Source organism: Eulemur rufifrons, chromosome 1 (assembly GCF_041146395.1).
Source record: "Eulemur rufifrons isolate Redbay chromosome 1, OSU_ERuf_1, whole genome shotgun sequence".
Taxonomy (NCBI): Eukaryota; Metazoa; Chordata; class Mammalia; order Primates; family Lemuridae; genus Eulemur; species Eulemur rufifrons.
In genome coordinates, this window is record NC_090983.1 from 17,065,044 (window position 1) to 17,078,072 (window position 13,029).

At 53.8% G+C, this 13,029-nt stretch overlaps 2 protein-coding genes across 4 annotated transcripts; one reads left to right on the plus strand and one right to left on the minus strand.

The window, feature by feature from the left end:
* Positions 1-2,708: 2,708 nt before the first annotated feature.
* LOC138388173 (tubulin alpha-4A chain) lies at positions 2,709-7,315 on the plus strand. 2 transcript variants are annotated; one of them, XM_069475758.1, is made up of 4 exons: positions 2,709-3,355; positions 5,344-5,566; positions 5,879-6,027; positions 6,271-7,315. In XM_069475758.1, exons 1-4 carry the CDS (start codon positions 3,302-3,304, stop codon positions 7,240-7,242), a joined length of 1,398 nt encoding a protein of 465 aa, XP_069331859.1. In that variant the 5' UTR covers positions 2,709-3,301; the 3' UTR covers positions 7,243-7,315. The 2 variants fall into 2 exon arrangements, with proteins under 2 accessions (XP_069331859.1, XP_069331949.1); XM_069475848.1 differs by lacking the exon at positions 2,709-3,355 and adding an exon at positions 3,519-3,581.
* Positions 7,316-8,728: 1,413 nt separating this feature from the next.
* STK16 (serine/threonine kinase 16) lies at positions 8,729-12,101 on the minus strand. 2 transcript variants are annotated; one of them, XM_069475993.1, is made up of 8 exons: positions 12,058-12,101; positions 11,513-11,701; positions 10,733-10,952; positions 10,363-10,496; positions 10,075-10,195; positions 9,855-9,950; positions 9,310-9,431; positions 8,729-9,196 (listed from the first exon to the last, which is right to left on the minus strand). In XM_069475993.1, exons 2-8 carry the CDS (start codon positions 11,596-11,598, stop codon positions 9,058-9,060), a joined length of 918 nt encoding a protein of 305 aa, XP_069332094.1. In that variant the 5' UTR covers positions 11,599-11,701; positions 12,058-12,101; the 3' UTR covers positions 8,729-9,057. The 2 variants fall into 2 exon arrangements, with proteins under 2 accessions (XP_069332094.1, XP_069332193.1); XM_069476092.1 differs by lacking the exon at positions 12,058-12,101 and adding an exon at positions 11,800-12,034.
* Between the last annotated feature and the right edge of the window lie 928 nt (positions 12,102-13,029).

The window sequence follows — 13,029 nt, forward strand, 5'->3', positions numbered from 1 at the left end:
TCCCAGCTACTCTGGAGGCTGAGGCAGAAGGATTGCTTGAGCCCAGAAGTCTGAGGTTGCTGTGAGCTGGGCTGATGCCATGGCACTCTAGCCCGGGCAACAGAGCAAGACTCTGTCCAAAAAAAAAAAAAAAAGCGAACAATCACATCACATTGATCTTTTCTTCGGACCTCTTGTTTGACTCTGATATTCCTGCCTCCTTCTTCCACTTATAAGGACCCTGGTGATTACATTGGGTCCATCTGGATAATCCAGGATAATCTCCTGATCTCAAGATCCTTACCTTAATCACATCTGCAAAGTCTTTTGCCATATAAGGTAATATAATCACAGGTTCCAGGGATTAGGATGTGGACATCTTGGGGGGATGGTGGCATTCTGCCTACTATGCTTGCTAAATGGGAATGCAGACCCAGTATGGCCAGATATTCCAGTTCTTTTCAAGATAAACTAGAAACCTGAATTTTCATATGACTGTAAAGAAGAGTTACTATGGCAGGTCTGAGGTTGCTGTCCTTAGAAAGGCCAGCTTGCAAGGTTGGCCTTTGGCTGGCATCTGGGAACTTAGTTCTCAGAGTGTTCCCAGTCAACAGCTAGTGGATAAGCATGGTTCACTGTGCTTAGATTGCTTGTGTAAACAATATGGTTTATGCCAAACAACTGCTTTTCTTCTGGAAGCCTGGAATTTTGGTATGTGCCAGGAAAAGATGACAAGCCCCCAATAAAATTTTGGGTGTTAAGTCTTCATTGAGCTTCCTTGGGCAGAAATAATGCAGGGAAATGTTGTTGCATTTTTATTTTAGAGGAAGAGTATACTCTGTGTGAGCCCTTGTGGGAGGGAGAGGGCACAGATCCTCCAAGACCACTCCTGCATCGTTCCCCCTTGTGATCCAGCTGTATAATCTTGCGACCTTGTAATAAACCTTAGCTGTAAGTGCAGCTGTATGCTGGGTCCTGTGAGTCCTTCTAGAGAATCTCTTAGCAAAGGGGTGGGCTGGGCGTGGTGGCTCACGCCTGTAATCCTAGCACTCTGGGAGGCCAAGGCGGGTGGATTGTTTGAGCTCAGGAGTTCCAGACGAGCCTGAGCAAGAGTGAGATCCCATCTCTACTAAAAATAGAAAGAAATTATATGGACAGCTAAAAAATATATATATAAAATTATCCAGGCATGGTGGCGCATGCCTGTAGTCCCAGCTACTCTGGAGGCTGAGGCAGGAGGATTGCTTGAGCCCAAGAGTCTGAGGTTGCTGTGAGCTAGGCTGATGCCACGGCACTCTAGCCCGGGCAACAGAGTGAGACTCTGTCTCAAAATAAATAAATAAAAATAAAATAAATAAATAAAAAAACAAAGGGGTGGATTGGGGATGCCCAACACCATGACAAGTGCTGACTTTTTTCATATTCTAAATGCTATGGGGGCTAACACACTGTTTAGACCAAAAAACCATTTCTGAGAGGCTATTTGGCCTAGTTGCCAATTTGCAACTTCTGACTTCTTAGAGTTCTACCCTAATTTTAGTCCCATCTCTGAAGTGAAACAATTCATCTGACATGCACCTAGCAAATGCATACCATGTGTCCTGAGTACCATGTCAGGAACTAGAGACACAAAGACACAGTCCTTACCTTCAACAGTTTGCCGTCTAGTAAGATGGACATGCACACAAATAACTACAGCATGATGTGCTATATGCACTAAAATAAATGTAAACAAAGTGCTCTAAGAACCCAGACAGCTACTTACACAGGGATTTGCTGTGAATACACGCATCCCTAAATTCATCTGATACGCACGATCTGAAGTTGCTACCCAGTTTTACAGATGAAGAATCTGCACGTGACAAAGAGGTTTAAGGTTTTAGCTAAGATAGCTCAGGTCTCTTACCATATCCATTCTGCTAGGGTGGGGGTGCACAAGGAAAAAAGAGGGTCAGAGATGGTCTGCAAGAGGCCATGTGTCCTGCAATCACCAAGGCTCTTTCCTTTATAGAGACCACAACCCCATTCCCTAAAGCAGCCTCACTATACACTCTTGTCAGTTTTCCTTTATATCAACGAGTTTTGTTCTTCTAACCAGATGGCAAGTCTACTGGGAAGAGAGACCTTGCCATATTTCACCCTAAGCCTTCCTGTGCCTTGCCTAAGTCAAGCGCCAATTAGCTATTTTGTTGACAGAAAGTTGCCATCATTAGTTATTTTATGGCACCGTGTTGCTTTGTCAGACAGCCCTGGCAATGGGGAAACACAATGGGAGGAGAGGCAGGTGAATCTTTCCAAGTAATGACTAGCCTGGAAGACGGGCTTCCTAAGGATGTGCCAACCAGCACATGGGGCACTGCCCAACCAATTTCCTCAGTGAAGGGAGGAACTAGAAAATGTAAGGCAAGTAAGGAAAAGCAGAAGTAGCTCAAAAAGGCCTGTTCTTGCAAGAAATGGGAATGAACTGTAGAAAGAAGGAATGGCTTCTGCTGAGGTCTGGGGCTGAGCACTGAGGCCATTAAGAAGCAGGTGGCTGATCCTGGCTGTGGCTCACAGACAGAAGAAGATGGGAAAGTCAAAATCAGCCATGATACCAGAATCTTGATTTTCTTTTTTTTCCTCTTCAGAGTCAACAAACATTTTGACTCCTGGCAACAATGCTTCCAGGATGGAATCATTGTCTCCTTTTCACCGATGAAAATGTCAAAAACTCAGTGAAGTTAAGTCATTTGCCCAGGGTCGCACAGAGCAGTCTGGATGCGAATCCCAGTCCTGGGGGCTCCAGGTCCAGCGCTCCCACAGTTCTGGCAGCAGGAGAGCGGGAAGGTGGCCACAGCGAGGGTTCACTAATAGTGACCGCGCTGATGACCGGGCCACTGACCGCTGGAGGCCATCGAGCCGCGGCAGATTCTCGGAGTCTGCCCTCGCAGACGAGCCGCGGGGCTCGGCTCTGCAGGAGAGTCTAAGGGATCGGCATCCTGGGCTCAGGCTGTGCAGCTCCAGGTCCTCGGCCGCCCACGGGCGTCGGCGAAGGCCAGCCGCCCCGGCCCGGGGACCAGCAGGAGGCGTGCCGCTGGACGGGTTTCCCCGGGACCCGCCGGAGCCTCACAGCCGGCCGAAGCCTCCCGGGAGGCGGGGCGGGGAGAGCACTGGCGAAGGCCAGCTGCAGCCCCCTCGGAAGGACGGCCCCGACCGCACCCGGCCTAAGTCAGGATACCTGGACGACGGGCGCCCCGATGACGCAGATACGGGCGGAACGCGCCCTGTCACCGCACCCTACGTCTCTGCTGCAGACCTCAGGAGCCCAGAGTATCGTCTCAAAATGGGGAACGAAGGGTTAAAGCCCGGGTCGCCGCTCCTAACCCAAGCGGGACAGGTGAGGGACGTGGACGCGGCAGGAGGAGGGGACCCGGCCTGGCCCCACCCCTCTGGGCTGCCTACCTTGGGGGGCGTGGCCTCCGGGCCGCCGGCCCCCAGTGGGCAAGCAGGCGTGCGAGGCCCGCCCCCGCCTATAAGAGCGGTGCGGCACTGCAGCTAGCGCAGTTCTCACTGAGACCCGTCACCCTGACTCTACGTGAGACCCACCGCCCGGACTCACCATGGTGAGTGCGACCCCGCCGGTCGCGCCCGTCCCCTAATTGCCCCTCTCCTTCGGGGGACTCTCCCTCCAGAGATGCTCGGGGACCTCCACCGGGCGTTCCGGGTCTAGAGGAGGTGCAAGGGTTTTGCATCTCCCCTCCCCAATCCCCTCCTGGTGACTTTGTCCGGGGGATATTGTCCCCCTCGGAGGCTGGGGATTGGGTGGGCTGGGGTGGGATTTTTCACCAGCAGAGAGGAGCTTCTTGGCGGTCCCCTCCTGCCTCACCAAGCATTTGCACCCCGAGCCTCCTGAGGAAAGTCACGCGGTCCCGCGCCCAGTCCTTTCCGCGGGCGAAGGAAGACCTGCTTGGCTGCCCCCCAGTCCTACACCCCAGTCCCCGGAACTGACCGAGCACGTGCTTGGCACAAGAAGGTGGAAGGGGGTCAAGTTACTTGCATCCCCTTTTCCTCTGTGTATGCATCCCTTCTACCCTCATCCCCCGCCCCCGCCAGTGACTCAGCACCCCGCTTCTGAGCCTACAGGGGTGGCAGGAATGGGGTTCGGCCTCGTGAGGCGAGCTGGCCCCTCTCCAGCCAGAGGGCGAGTGCGCGGACGGGCAGAGACAGCTGGCGCCCAGCGGCAGCGCGGGCCGAGGCCAGGTTGGGGGGAGGGGATAGAGGTGTGTGTAGGGTGGTATTTATAGCCCAGGAGCGGAGGCCGAAACCCAATCCCCTCTGTCGGCTGGGATGTAACTGGAAAGACTTCAGCGGGAGAGCGGATGGAGGGCTGGGGTGCAGGATGGCGCTCACCCTGCCTAGGGCAAGGCGGGTTGCTACTGGGGCCTCACCGCAGGTTCCGCTTCCTTTGCTGAGTATTTGGAAACCGTCACCCCGCCCTGTAGGTGTGGGGAGGGAGGCGCGCGGGCCCTGCGGACTCAGGTGCTTCAGGGGTTAATTTCGGACTGGCAGGGACGGAGCCTAAGGTAGCGAGTGCCACAGTACCCACAACCCTTATTGCCCGCCCCTGCCGTCTGCGCTTACCAGCATTACCGCTGCTATTTCCGTGCGGTGGGTGAAGGTGATGAAGACACCCAGGGTGCGGGGGTGGAGGTGGGGAGAGGAGCCAGATGGGACTGATCCCCAGAGCCAGATGGGATTTAAAGGTGAGGGAAGAGGGCATCCTCATGGCCAGTGTGGTCAGTTGATGCCAGATTGGAAGGCCACACCTCTGCAGCCCGCAGGAAAAACGGGGGAAGGGGTTGTGTGAAATTCTAGCTGTTCATCTTCAAAGCAAAGAATTAATCAAGTGGGGGGGCCCTCTAAACTCTAGTTGTAAACTCGCAGCTCTGGAAAACCTTCTGCCTCTACCCTGGCTCTTGAGAAGCTGGGTTTATGGGCAGTAGGGATCAGGAACAGCTGAAAAGTCTCTTACCCTGGTCAGTTACTGCAGTGTCTGCCGGTCTCTTATACACTTGCCCTCTCTGTCCTCCTTGAGTGTCCCATGAATGTGGCAGGGTCATGTGGAGCCATAGCACTCACTTGACAAATTCCCTGAGAAGTAGGTTAAGGGGTTGGCTTGCCCTACTGGGTGCCTCCAGCTGGGGCGTCCTGTGCAGGGGAGCCTGGACAGGGTGCTAGCCTCTTCTCATCGCTGCCCGGCCCCAAGCTCCACTCTTGCCAACTGAGTCATCCCAGCTGGTAGGTGAGAGGGTGGAAGAGAGGCTCGTGAGGTGAGAAGGACTTGTGCATGTGAGGCTTACGCCATGTCTCCTCTTCATCCCACAGCGTGAATGCATCTCAGTCCACGTGGGGCAGGCAGGTGTCCAGATGGGCAATGCCTGCTGGGAGCTCTACTGTCTGGAACATGGGATTCAGCCTGATGGGCAGATGCCCAGTGACAAGACCATTGGTGGAGGGGACGACTCCTTTACCACCTTCTTCTGTGAAACTGGTGCTGGAAAACATGTGCCCCGGGCAGTTTTTGTGGATCTGGAGCCTACTGTGATTGGTGAGAGGAAGAGGGGGCAAAATTGAGGGGGCTAGAGAGTGACTCAAAGCTTCTCTCTGGAAAGGGGGTGTTTAGACCGGGCTTTCTTGGCCCTGAAAACTCCTAGCCCTATGTGAAGCCGAAGAAGGCAAGCTGATCTCAGGCTGGCCTGGGCAGCTGGTCCGGGTTTCTCCCACACTCTGCTATCTCAGGCTGGCAGAAGGATGAGCTCGTCCATGCATCTGGCCACAACTACCACCCTGGGGGAGGAAGGTCCCTGCTAAACATAGCCTTGTGGTTTTTGCCCTAACAGTGTGGTTTATGCTCTTCCAGATGAGATCCGAAATGGACCATACCGACAGCTCTTCCACCCAGAGCAGCTCATCACTGGGAAAGAGGATGCTGCTAACAACTATGCCCGTGGTCACTATACCATTGGCAAGGAGATCATTGACCCGGTACTGGACCGGATCCGCAAGCTGGTAAGAATTTGTCTCAGAAAGGAGGAAGCTTTTGAGACTATGCTAATGGTGGGAAAATTTTTCCAGATCCATTTCAAGCAGTCATCTCTAACTGTACATGTTCTAGAGTGTGATGCTGCTATGGCATACTAATTAGTCTCTGCCCTGACTTCTGAGATATTTTAGGCTTTATGGAGCCAGATGATAAGAGTCCCTCAGGCCCCTCACCTACCTAAATTGCTCTTTTTCTTTCTTGCCTTTCAGTCTGACCAGTGCACAGGACTTCAGGGCTTCCTGGTGTTCCACAGCTTTGGAGGGGGCACCGGCTCTGGCTTCACCTCACTCCTCATGGAGCGGCTGTCTGTTGACTATGGCAAGAAGTCCAAGCTGGAGTTCTCCATCTACCCAGCCCCCCAGGTCTCCACAGCTGTGGTCGAGCCCTACAACTCCATCCTGACCACCCACACCACCCTGGAGCACTCAGACTGTGCCTTCATGGTGGACAACGAAGCCATCTATGACATCTGCCGCCGCAACCTGGACATCGAGCGCCCAACCTACACCAACCTCAACCGCCTCATCAGCCAGATCGTGTCCTCCATCACAGCATCCCTGCGCTTCGATGGGGCCCTCAACGTAGACCTGACAGAGTTCCAGACCAACCTGGTGCCCTACCCCCGCATCCACTTCCCCCTGGCCACCTATGCGCCCGTCATCTCTGCAGAGAAGGCATACCATGAGCAGCTGTCGGTGGCAGAGATCACCAATGCCTGCTTTGAGCCTGCCAACCAGATGGTGAAGTGTGACCCTCGGCACGGCAAGTACATGGCCTGCTGCCTGCTGTACCGTGGAGACGTGGTGCCCAAGGATGTCAATGCTGCCATTGCTGCCATCAAGACCAAGCGCAGCATTCAGTTTGTGGACTGGTGCCCCACAGGCTTCAAGGTTGGTATCAACTACCAGCCGCCTACTGTGGTGCCTGGGGGTGACCTGGCCAAGGTGCAGCGTGCCGTGTGCATGCTGAGCAACACTACTGCCATCGCTGAGGCCTGGGCCCGCCTGGACCACAAGTTCGACCTGATGTATGCCAAGAGGGCGTTTGTGCACTGGTATGTGGGTGAGGGCATGGAAGAGGGGGAGTTCTCTGAGGCCCGGGAGGATATGGCCGCCTTGGAAAAGGATTACGAGGAAGTGGGCATCGACTCCTATGAGGATGAGGATGAGGGAGAAGAATAAAACAGCTGCCTGGAGACTCTCCACTATGTTTATTGCAAAAGCCTTTCGAAATAAACAGTCTCCTTGCACGGTTTCTTGTCCCTTCTGTGAGTGCTTGAGCTTCTGCTGCCTTCCCCTTTGTGCTGCTGCTGCTGCTGCCCTCACTGTTTGCTGCTAATGACCCTTTTCCCTTCCATGGCTGAAGGGGAGACTTGCCAAGGGGCCCTTGCCAGGCCCAGGAAGCATGACCCCAGGACCTTGATGTGAGGTCATAGGGGCACCCAGGATAGGGAGGAAATGAGGACCAAATCCTGGACCTGTCTGTCCAGCCACCGACTATTGAAGGATATGTCTTCACTTCTTTTCCAAGTAGGAGTTTAAGTCCAGTAGCTTCTGTATTTGAGAGCTGGACTACCACCCTGTTCTTCCTGTTGCCTCTGCATTCACCGACTCTGGAAGCAAGGCTTGGCCCAGGCTCCTTTGTGCGTTATGAGGATTTGGAAATGGGGCTGGGCTGGCCCAGAGTTCCTGGGCATAAAGCCACGTCATAAGCTTGGGGGATGGGAGGGAACAAGGGCAATCTCCTAGGTTGTTTGTGCCACTGTACCTCCCAGCAGCTTTGCATAGCTTCCTGTCTGTCTTGCTGCTTTGCTGGGGCTGGGGCTGTGCCATTAAAAGTCAGGTCATCTCCTTCTGTTTGTGCTTTTTTTCTGGCCTCTGCCTCTGTGCTAGCTGGTGGGAGCCTCCTGCCAGGGCCCTGGGGAAAATTTCAACTTTGCTAATAGGCACCCCAGGACCCATGCTGATGTCAGCATGTGAGGTGGGAATGACTGGAGGGAGGAAGCTTCAATCTCAAGAGTAGGAGACACCGACCCTGCCCTTGCCTACCCTCCCTGGTGATTCAGGGACACAGTGCCCTTCCTTGGGGAACAGGTTTCAAGCCCAGCTACAGCAGGACCCAGCAGAGCAGGCAGGAAGTGGCAGCTGGAGTCAGCCACACCACACTGCCTCATTAATCATTAACCATGTATGAGCTAGAACCATCAGGGAGACAGGGGCCAAAATGGCTGCCACCTCCACTCCCCTTGCCCCCAGGCTAAGGATGGGAGACCTGTTAATGTAGCTGTCCCAAAGCCTCTTCAGGTGTCTCCACCCAGAAGCCCTTGCCTAGCAAACCGGCTGGGTTGCTTTGACTAAGCTACCCACTCCTGGGAGTGAAGGAAGGAAAGAACTAGTTGAGTGTGCTCTTAGGGGGCCCTGGTTCCAGTCCTTGGCACAGGTAGAAGCCAGCTCAAGCCAGAGCAGCTTTAAGTTTTTGACTAAGACAAGCTAGAAGACTTGCCCACTGCCAGCCAGCCAGATCTAATGTAAGGAACCAGCTTCCTTACATGGAATGATGAAGTCATACCACTGCCAACTCTATACCAGGTGTTCCCTTGGAAATGGCAACCAGATTTTGGGCCCTTTGCACCTCTTCTCTCACTCCAGATACATTGAGACTAAGATCTATACCAACCTGCTTCCACTTTATTCTTGTTTACACATTCTCCTGCTCCTGGATTTGGAGGCAGAACATGATGTGAGCTCAGCAGTCCTGCTCAGAGCCATGGACCATATTCTGTCAGTTTCCCTTTTCCCAACCCCCACCCTGACCTACTCAGTCAGGCCCCTTACCCAGGTGTTGCTCTTAGGGATCAGAGAGCAAAGAGGTCCCCACCCACTGCCCCCATCTGTTAGAGAGCAGTCCTGGATAGAATGGATGGAGCTTCCAATGAGGGTTGGGTGCCTCTTTCCAAGGCACAAGGGGCCACCTTCTCAATGTGGCCACTGGTTTGTTCAGATTTGGGTAGTGTGCTGGCCAGGAGCTGGGGGCTGCAGTGCCTCCAATTGGCTGAGGAGGACAGGAATGTGAGGGCGCTGCTGGGGGTCCACAGTCATCATCGAGGCCAGCAGCTGCCGTACTGCTGAAGAATGCCTGTGGAGGGAGGAGGGCAGGGTGACTGCAGGACACCATGCCCCCTGCCAAGGTGCCAACTCAGCTAATCCAGGGGGGGGTCTGAAATGCTCAGTGCCCCTCATACTGCTCACCTGGGGCTTTGTGGGATGCTGAGTTGGTTCTGCACAGCAAGGGCCACACTGTCACCCTTCTGGAACACCATGTCATAAGGGCCTTCCCCGAACATCATGGCATATAGCACGCAGCCTAGGGACTGAGCACAACTTGGTTAATCCCTGGAAGGGGACCAATGGAGGTGACATTGTTCCCCTTATTTCTGTGGTGAAAGGAGACTACATAAGCTAAAAAGAATATGCCAACCTCAGCCACATGGCACCATCAGGGCCCAGAGAAACTGCCAGTAAGCTGGAGGCCTCTGCAGCCCTTGCTTAGCCACTGCCTTCAGCACTGACACTGAGCTGTACCCACCCTGTTCAGAGGCAGGGATTATACCACTTCCTGTGCAACTCAGTATGGTATCAGTGACAGTTCCCAGGAAGGAAGTCAAGGAAGATGGGGACATATCATGGTTCCTGGGGCCCCATGCAACAGAAACCAAAGACCTACTTCTCTACTCCACAGTAGGTACAGAGCCACACACCCTCTCCACCCAGATTCCCACCCACAAGCTCCTCACCCAGACATCAGTCCGCTCATCGATGACACAGTGACTCTGCACAGAGAAGAGCTCTGGGGCTCGGTAGGAGATGGTGCACCGCTGGGCCGCCCAGTCCTGGAACAGTGGCCCCAAAGCTCAAAAGTGGAGCACAAGCCACAGTCATGTGACCAAATTGGGGCATGCACCAGAAGGGGTTTGGGGTGAACAGGTGGGCAAAGGAACCTGGAGATTCTCTTACCTGCAGGGTCAGGGCCTGGCGGGAGCCCTCCACATGGATGCATGCTTGATTCATGGAACCCAAGTCCATTAAAACTGGCTGCCCTTCATCTCCAAGCAAGATATTGGTGGGCTTCAGGTCCCTGTAGAGAAGTGGAAATGACCCATGAGCATCCCAGGACAGGAAGGCTGAAATCCCAGGAAGCAAAAGAATCATGCAGGCTGTTTCCTGGGAGGAGAGCAGAGATCTCCCATTTTTCTTGGTCAGGCTCTTCTTCTCCACCCGAGCAAATACACAAGGCCTACTGACCTGTGGGCATAACCCTTGGCATGAATGGCCTCAAGGCCTCTGCAGATACCCAGCAGCAGCCGAAGGATTTGGTCCTCAGTCAAGAAGTTGCCTTTGTCCTTCAGCCTTTCTATCTCGTTCCATAGCGTACCTCTCTGCAACAAAAGTTTCCCCACAATTGGAGCCATGTTTTTGGAGCCTTTGCTCCCTGGACCTGGTCCCTTCCCTTGTCGAAGCCTATCAACCCTTTTGCCACACACTCCTTGAACCCCGAATCTGATGTGGCCAAACCCAGGACATGGCCTCTGCTTCCTAACGTGCTTGACTGCTCACACAGCCCTTGGTAGGTGGCCCTGTTTCAACCCCGTCCATAACCAGGAGTCTTTCTGACCTTGAAGAAAGGTAGCAGCAGCCAGGCCTCATGCTTAGCACCCCGCTCCCTCAGACAGTAAGCCACGAGGCGAAGGATGTTGGGGTGATGGAAGAGGCGATGCATGTCCGCTTCTCGCTGGGCCTCCTCCCGGTCCTGCTGCTCGTGACACAGGATTCGCTTCAGAGCGTAGAAGTGTCCATCATGTAACCCCTCCACTAGGTCCACATAGCTGAACCCACTGTGGGCCAAAGGGGTCAGTGAAGGACCACAGTCATCTCCCACACAGCTTGGACCCAGAGGAATTCCCTGGGAGGAAGGGACTGTCTCTCCCATTTAGTAGAAACCCTCCCAAGATGTGGCTCTAATAGAAGTCTGAAGATTATTACACTTTGAGCTCCTCAATAGTAGGAACATAGAAATCCTAGGGGTCCTATGGTCATAATACAGTGCTCTGCATGTGACAGATGCTTAAATGAATAGCCAACATTTATTAAGTGCTTATGAACCAGGCACTGGTTGAGACATTTTATATATATTATCTCATTTAATCCTCACAACTCCATTACTGAGGCATGATAATCATCTCCATTAGGCAGATGAAAAAACCATGGCTTATCAGGGTCACATAAGGTGGATCTAGGAGGCCTAGCTTCAGAATCTACCTTCTTGACCGCCATGCAGCTGTCAGGTGAGTTAGAGAACAAGGATAAAACCTTTCTGCCCCAAACATGTGCAGACAGCTCTGTTCCTCAATGACCATAACCCTGGGGACTGGCTAAGTGATTTCCCAACACTCACCCCTCCCCCAGTTTCTGGATGAAGAGGTAGCGCTTATTGTCAATGATGACAGTTCCCCGAGAGCAGACACACAGTGCGTGGCCCATAATGTCTCAGTCATCCTCCTCAAGGGTGGTCTGAGGCTGCCAAAGGGTTCGTCCAGGGTAAGTGGGCTCTTCAGGTGATGTGCTGGAGGCCCAGCGGAGCATGCTGGAAGGAAAACAACGGCAAGGTCGCAAGTCTGGCACAATGCACATGATCCCTGAAGTACCAAGGTGGACAGCTCAGGCCCAGGTCTTGGAACCTACATTGCCATCTAGAGAAAACTGGCCCTGGCGATACCAACTCCAACAAGGCTGGGTCAGGTGCCTGAAAGCCTCTGGACACGCAGTGACTACCAGGCCACTTCCTCCAACCCCAGCTCACTTTGGGGCAGCCCCCGCGCCCACGCCCATCGGGCCGCAAAGGCAGGGCGTAGTTTCAGAGGAGGTGCCGCCCACCCTTGGCCTCTGCGCGCAGAGCCCGGGGTCGCCCAGCCGGGAACCCCCGCACCCCCACCCACTGACCTGACTCAGGCGGGAGCGAAGCGCCAGAGACCGGAAGCAGTGCTTACATCATCAGTCAGCGCCGGCGTAACGGCCCACGGTATCCTAGCAACCGCTGGGCACCCTGACGATGTGGGGGTGCGGAGCAGAGAAGGCTAGGCCTGGGGGTGGACGGGTCCCAGGACCCGGGTGAGGGTTCCCTACTTGGCCTTCAGTAGGGATCAAGACGCAGGCACCTGCGCCAAAGGGGAGCAAAGCCGGCCCCGGCCCGAGGCCCCCAGGACCTCCATCTCCCAATGTCGGAGGTAGGAGGCCTCATACCGCTGGCGCGCTGGGGCCAGAAAGCGGCTGACTACAGTCTGTCCCCGAGGGGATTCCAGGGAGGGGCGGGTGCCGGAGGCCTGGACTCCTGGAGCTCTGATCCCTAACAATCTTCCTGGCTCTGGCCTGTATCCCCGTACCCCTAGTCTCAGTGATTAAGAGCTCAGGATCTTGAACCAGACTGCTAGTTTCTAAATCTGGTCTTAAGAGCCTAGTAGCTGTGTGACCTGGGCAAGTTACTTAACCTCTCTTATCCTCACTTTTCATAGCCGTAAAATAGGTATAATAGTACCTAAGGTTAAATGCATTAAGCGTGAGGCCCAGACCTGCTAGTTCAAATCCCAGCTCTACTAAAGTAGTCGTCTGACCTTGGACAGGTTACTTAATGTTTCTGTCCTTCAGTTTCCTCATCTGTAAAATGGGAATGATAATTGTCTACTTCATGGAGTTGTTTGAAGATGAAATGAGATGTAAAGTGCTTAGCACAATATCTGACACGTAGCCCTCAGTAAGTGTCAATAAACAGTAATAATAATAATAATTATTATTCCCTGATCCTCATATCCCAAGCTTGGGACTGCGAAGGCAGGAGAAATGGAAGTTCACAAATTCCCAAGCCTTGGCACCAAGCACTTGTCCTTGACATCTCTTGCCTAGGTGGGCAGGGATAAG

Excerpts from the sequence above, each read along its gene's own strand:
- LOC138388173 (XM_069475758.1), top strand. The coding sequence starts at position 3,302 with ATGGGGAACGAAGGGTTAAAGCCCGGGTCGCCGCTCCTAACCCAAGCG. Across the intron at positions 5,567-5,878 it reads TCTGGAGCCTACTGTGATTG|ATGAGATCCGAAATGGACCA; the intron begins GTGAGAGGAAGA and ends ATGCTCTTCCAG. Across the intron at positions 6,028-6,270 it reads TGGACCGGATCCGCAAGCTG|TCTGACCAGTGCACAGGACT; the intron begins GTAAGAATTTGT and ends CTTGCCTTTCAG.
- STK16 (XM_069475993.1), bottom strand. The coding sequence starts at position 11,598 with ATGGGCCACGCACTGTGTGTCTGCTCTCGGGGAACTGTCATCATTGAC. Across the intron at positions 10,953-11,512 it reads ATCCAGAAACTGGGGGAGGG|TGGGTTCAGCTATGTGGACC; the intron begins GTGAGTGTTGGG and ends TTTGGCCCACAG. Across the intron at positions 10,497-10,732 it reads TGCTGCTACCTTTCTTCAAG|AGAGGTACGCTATGGAACGA; the intron begins GTCAGAAAGACT and ends CTTTTGTTGCAG.